This window comes from Saimiri boliviensis, chromosome 1 (genome assembly GCF_048565385.1).
Source record: "Saimiri boliviensis isolate mSaiBol1 chromosome 1, mSaiBol1.pri, whole genome shotgun sequence".
NCBI lineage: Eukaryota > Metazoa > Chordata > Mammalia > Primates > Cebidae > Saimiri > Saimiri boliviensis.
Window position 1 is genome coordinate 104,253,734 of NC_133449.1, and position 6,209 is coordinate 104,259,942.

At 51.9% G+C, this 6,209-nt stretch overlaps 1 protein-coding gene across 1 annotated transcript; it reads right to left on the reverse strand.

Moving 5' to 3' along the window:
* Window positions 1-1,305: 1,305 nt before the first annotated feature.
* On the reverse strand, window positions 1,306-3,217 carry THAP11 (THAP domain containing 11). Its single transcript, XM_010346844.3, has one exon. The coding sequence runs from the start codon at window positions 2,933-2,935 to the stop codon at window positions 1,997-1,999; it is 939 nt and encodes a 312-aa protein (XP_010345146.2). The 5' UTR covers window positions 2,936-3,217; the 3' UTR covers window positions 1,306-1,996.
* Between the last annotated feature and the right edge of the window lie 2,992 nt (window positions 3,218-6,209).

The window sequence follows — 6,209 nt, forward strand, 5'->3', positions numbered from 1 at the left end:
GGTCTGTCAACACTTTGCCTGACAAGATGCTTATTACTCAGCTAGTGAGAACTCTGCATTGCCTCCCTTGTACATCTGCATCTGGGATCCCCCATTTTCTGTGAACTGCCTTCTCCCTAAGAAGCCAAAACACTGCCCATAACCTCCAGATACCAGGAAGGGTCCAGGGAGTACTGCTGAGAGGCTCAAGAGAGCCAATGGAGAAAGACTAGAAGTCCCTTCAATAAACAGGAGTTCAAGGATACGCTGAAGAGCATGGCTGGAGCCTGGAAGAGGCCTCAGTACATGGAAGGAAACCAGGAAGATGTGAGAGTGGCCCAATAGGGGCAACAAAGGGCACTGAATGTGCTTCCACCACCTGATTAGCAGCCAGAGCTAACCCTAGGAAGGCAGAGATCCAGTCCATCCCCCAATCAGGCACCCACACAACCTATGTTTCACCCCTTCTTCCCCACCAGACTTGTTTCCCAACTCAGTGCTAAGGCACTAGAAGGAAAACAGAGACGTGAGTTTTAGAAACATCCCAGCATATCTCCACAGGCAAGTCCCCAGGAAGATGGCTTTGTCCTAAGTAACAAAGAGAAGGGAGTCCTACTTTATGGGGTCAGAAGTCTCCATTTGTGCCCTTCTACCCACATTTAAAGGCATTCACTTTTAGACATAGGCTTTGAGCTAAATTACTTGGAGCTATAGACCAAAAAAAGTCATCTTGCCCCTTCAATATCCAATCTAGAAGAAAATGAGTTAAAGGATCACACCTCCGAACTCCTTAATGCCATCTGTGGATACAGATCTGTCACACTGAAGATGAACCAAGGCCAAGTTATCTATACAAGATTCCTTGTGCCTGAAGCAGCCCTGGCTAGCTCCAGCTGTGGTCTCACTGGTTCAGAGAGTAACTGCATGCACATGCGTACCAAAGGCTGTGCTAAACCTAAGGGATGTCACGGTGAGCAAAATTCAATCCCAGCTGAGAATTCAAAACCCTCAGAGGTGAACAATCACAATACAGCTTAGTTACCAGTTGCTACATCTTGTTGAAAGGACGCGGAGAATAACCCATGGACAAACTGGACCCATTTGGTGCAGTTTCCAAACACTTTAGGGTGAGCTGAGCCAGGAACTCTTGAGGACTTTATAAGGCCAGGATCCATGTGCTTAGGGCCCATTTTTGGAAAAATCTGGTCACTGAAGCATCTCTACTTTCAGGTTTAGCCTGGTCTTTCAAATAGGCTGAGGTCTATTTCTCCATGTTTCAAGGACATTTAGCTATGTTTTTGTAAAAATAAAATGGCGAGACCCAAATAAAAACCTTACTTTTTGTTTAATTTGTTTTGCCAAACAAACACAGTGAAAACTTTAGTCTAATTGTACAGAAAATAGAATTTGTAACCAGTAGCAAACAAAACAGGATAAACCTAAGTCCCTGGCAAGCTGGACCTCCATCAGCAGGTCACCCAGATCCCCTTCTAAATGGCCTGCTGGGGAAAGAAGTCCTAGGAGGCAAAAGCACAGATTTACCAGTCCCCGTCAGAATCACAGGCTCTACCTGGGAAGGAAAAGCATGAAAAGGAGAAGTGATGTTACTTGAATCTCTTATCACTACACACATTAGAGTTGTCTGACTGCTGACCAACCTTAAAGTATGGTTTTCCCAAACCCATAGTCCCTGGACATTCCACCTGCATCCCTAAAAGGTAAGTTTCAAGTTCAGTGGTTTTGAAGCCTCTGCTTAACCAAAATCTGCAACAATAACTGGGGAGGAAGGGTAGACAAAGTCATAATTGCTGGTGTCACCAGGGCAGAGTCTAAGGCCCCAGCTTCCACTTCAGGAGGAAACAACTGAGGGTGCCAGGTCACCAGTAAGAGAGTCCAGTTGCCTTAAGCCTCAGTACTGTCGACCAGTGCCCCAGGAGTATAGAGGAGTTCAACAGTGGCCTGCAGTCCTCTGGGCTGGATGGGGTCTGGGAGTCCAGCAGGCCGCCAGGGAAACAGTTCACATTCCGTGCTTCTTGCGGATGACAGCCATGGCAAGCAGCCGATCCTTCTCGCGCAGTTCTTCGCGCAGCTTGGCTTCGGTGAGACGCAGGTGGCGAATGTTGCCTTTCATCTCTTTCATCTTCACTTCCATCAACGCCAGGATGTCCCGCTGCTCATTCAGCTTGCGCAGGAGCTCCTCCTCCGTGGTGCCTGACGACAAGGAGTACGAATGGTCGGAGCCAGTATCAGGGAAGCCCTCTTCCCCTACCACCACCAACTGGGGGCCTATAGGGCATTCGGCAGCCTCCAGCCCTGCAGTAGCAGCCTGTAGCTCCGAGGCGGCGGCCGCAGCGGCTGCGCCCTCTGCGGCTGCAAACTCCACTTGCACTGTAAGGTCGATGGGCTTCACGTCTTCTCCAGTGGAAGTGATGGGCGCCGGCGGCACGGATCCGGGAGCCTGACTGCTGTCTACAGCGGCCTGGAGGGTGAGAAGCACGGCCGCCGAAGCAGACACCAGGTTCGGCTGCAGCTGGGCAGTCTGGGCAGTGGAGGCAGAGGGTGACGACTGCTGCTGCTGCTGTTGCTGCTGCTGCTGCTGCTGTTGCTGCTGCTGCTGCTGCTGCTGCTGCTGTTGTTGCTGCTGCTGCCTGCGGCGGGCGGCCGCGGCCCCAGCGGGTCTGCGCGCTACTTTGCGCTCATTAACGCCGCGCAGCGGAAAGATGGTGGGAACGCGTACCGTGTAGGTCTTGCGGCCGCCCTGGAAGTGAACGCTGCAGAGACGGTGGCCTGTGGTGGGCTGGAAGGTGGAGAAGCACCCACTGACGCCGGCACGCGACACATTCTTGAGCCAGAGGCGCCGCAACTCAGCGTCCTTTGGAAACGTGTAGAAGTGCAGCGCCTTGTCCCGGTGCGAGTTGTTGTAGCAGCCTGGCACGCAGCACGTAAAGCCAGGCATGGCTGCGCCGCGCGGCCCGGCCCGGCCCACCGGCCTCCTGCGCCCGTCGACGGCCCAGTGGCTCCGCCGCCGCCCGCCCCTCGACGGGCGGCGCCGCGCGAGGCTTTGGGTAGTATTCCACCACTGCCGCTCGATGCAGCCGGCCTGCCCGGCGCCCCGTGCCCAGAATATGCTTCCTGCCGGCCCGCGCCGCGCCGCCCGCCTGGCTGCTCGCCTGCGCTCGGGAGTCGGCCCCGGGGACGCCGCGAAGGACCGCCTGAGAAAGAGACTACGCCCCCCACAATGCACCGCGCCAGGAGGCGCTCACTTCCGGGGCGGGTGTACGTGAATTCCGGCTGCCTTTCAGGACACTGCGCTAGCCTCCGAAGAGCAGATTCTTTCCTCAACTTGGCTTGTCCCCAGCGGCGGGCGAGAGAAGCGTATTAAGTTGGAACGCTGTCGCCTGGACTGCTCCTCACAAGGACCCAAATCCTGATAGGGGCGGGGAGCGAGGCGGTAGGCGCCTCGGCAGTGCGCAAGCGCCATGGGTATATGCCCACGGAGACTACCAATCCCGTGATGCCTTGCGCTGAACTCGGTAACTTCGGTCCGGAGCGCCGCCTAAGGGCAAGGTCGAGTTACTGCGTACAAGAATTCGGGCGAGGTTGTGCTGTTGGCCCAAGCAGTCCCCCAGTCCCGAGCGCCTTTTGAGTCAACGGCATTACTGCAGCAGAAAGAGACGAAACCTGGGCCTCGGCGCCCCGAAAGGTCTCAGGAGCTCTTTGCGTTGGGGACTCTCTCGTGATTCAGCTGCTGCCTGCTTTTACTCACTTACTCAACAAAGTCACCAGTAGACGCCTACTATGTGGCTGACACAGTGCGGGGAGTTTCCGGGAGCCAGACTGACTGGGCTTCTCTCCTGGAACCCAACTACATAGAAGGATGAGGGTCTGTCTTTTGTATAATATGTGATGCACGCAAATGGATCACAGAAAGTAAACGCTCCAAAGGAATGAACAGGAGAGCAGAGAAATACAGGGGCAGGGGGTGTCCAGGAATAAAAAAACGACCAAAAGCTTGGGTAGAGAGAAGTACCCAGTTCTTGTCCCGGGAACCAGTCTAAGGCCACATGGCAGAAAAGAGCTAGGCTCCGCCCTTAAAGAGCCTCGAAGTGGGTGGCCCTGGTAGACCAAGCGTAGGAAAATACAAAACTGGGACAAGTTAAGGTTTTAGGGTTTTATTCTGTAGGCCACTGAGAGCCGTTAAATGATTTTACGAGAAAGGATTTGCATTGTAACAAGACACCTCCACCCTACCTCAGCTTCTTTGGAGGAAAATGTTTTAAAGAACAAGAAAGGTTGTGGAAAGCCGGGAGGGGCCAGGCAGTTCTCCAGGGGAATTACCTGCAAACTAGCCCTCCTTTGCCGAGTTCCCCCTTCTCCCAATTTTTTTTTTTTTTTTTTTTTTTTTTTTTTTTTTTTGAGACGGAGTTTCGCTCTTGTTACCCAGGCTGGGGTGCAATGGCGCGATCTCGGCTCACCGCAACCTCCGCCTCCTGGGTTCAGGCAATTCTCCTGCCTCAGCCTCCTGAGTAGCTGGGATTACAGGCACGCGCCACCATGCCCAGCTAATTTTTTGTATTTTTAGTAGAGACGGGGTTTCACCATGTTGACCAGGATGGTCTCGATCTCTCGACCTCATGATCCACCCGCCTCGGCCTCCCAAAGTGCTGGGATTACAGGCTTGAGCCACCGCGCCCGGCCCCAATTTTTTTTTTTTTAACTTTTATTTTAGGTACGCAGGTACTTGTGTCACCGCAATATGTTGTACAGATTATTTCATCACTCAGGTATTAAGCCCAGTACCCAATAGATACCTTTTCTGCTTCTCTCCCTCCTCCCACCCGCTTCCCTCCAGTAGACCCCAGTGTCTGTTGATCCCTTCTTTGTGTTTATAAGTTCTCATCATTTAACTCACACTTATAAGTGAGAATATGCAGTATCTGGTTTTCTGTTCCTGCATTACTTTGTAAAGGAAAATGGCCTCCAGCCCCATCCATATTCCCGCAAAAGACATGATCTCTTTCTCCTTCTTCCAATTTTTCTAGTCCTGCCTTACTCTTTCACCTAACCCTCACTCCTCATTTTTTTCTCTCCTGATAGCAGATCAAAGGCAGGAAATGGAAAGGAAACCTAATACACATTCTTTTTTTTTTTTTGAGACAGAGTTTCGCTCTTGTTACCCAGGCTGGAGTGCAATGGCGCGATCTCAGCTCACCGCAACCTCCGCCTCCTGGGTTCAGGCAATTCTCCTGCCTCAGCCTCCTGAGTAGCTGGGATTACAGGCATGTGCCACCATGCCCAGCTAATTTTTTGTATTTTTAGTAGAGACAGGGTTTCACCATGTTGACCAGGATGGTCTCGATCTCTTGACCTCTGACCTCCCAAAGTGCTGGGATTACAGGCGTGAGCCACCGCGCCCGGCCAATACACATTATTTCTAATTACAGTATTTGACATAAAAACAAAACAGGCAGTGCTTGGTGGCTCAGGCCTGTAATCCCAGAACTTTGGGAGGCCAAGGCAGATGAATTACTTGAGGTCAGGAGTTCGAGACCAACCTGGCTAACACTATGAAACCTTGTCTCTACTAAAAACACAAAACTTAGCTGGGCATGATGGCATGTGCCACCATGTAATCCCAGCTACTCGGAAGTCTGTGGCAGAAGAATCACTTGAATCCTGGAGGCAGAGGTTGCAGTGAGCTGAGATCACGCCACTGCACTCTAGCCTGGCTGACAGAGTGAGACTCCGTTTCAAATAATAATAATAATAAATAATAATAAATTTTAAAAAGGCTATACTTGGTGGGTGATGCCTGTAATCTCAGCACTGTAGGAGGCTGAGGCAGGAGGATCACTTAAGCCCAGGAGTTCAAGACCAGCCTGGGCACTGTAAGTGAGATACACCCTCCATCGACAACAACAACAAAAATTAGCCACGCATGGTGGCACGTACCTTCACTTCCATTTACTAGAGAATCAGAGGTAGGAAAGAATGGCTTGAGCCCAGGAGGTCTAGCCTGTAGTGAGCCAGTGCCCTCCATCCTGGGCTAGAGAGCAAGAACCTGTCTCTTTTTTTTTTTTTTTAAAGAGACAGGGTGTGGCCAGGCACCTGTAATCCCAGCACTTTGGGCAACCAGGGCGGGCGGATCACGAGGTCAGGAGTTCGAGACCAGACTAGCCAACATAGTGAAATACTGTCTCTACTAAAAATACAAAACTTAGCTGGGCATG

Excerpts from the sequence above, each read along its gene's own strand:
- THAP11 (XM_010346844.3), bottom strand. The coding sequence starts at position 2,935 with ATGCCTGGCTTTACGTGCTGCGTGCCAGGCTGCTACAACAACTCGCAC.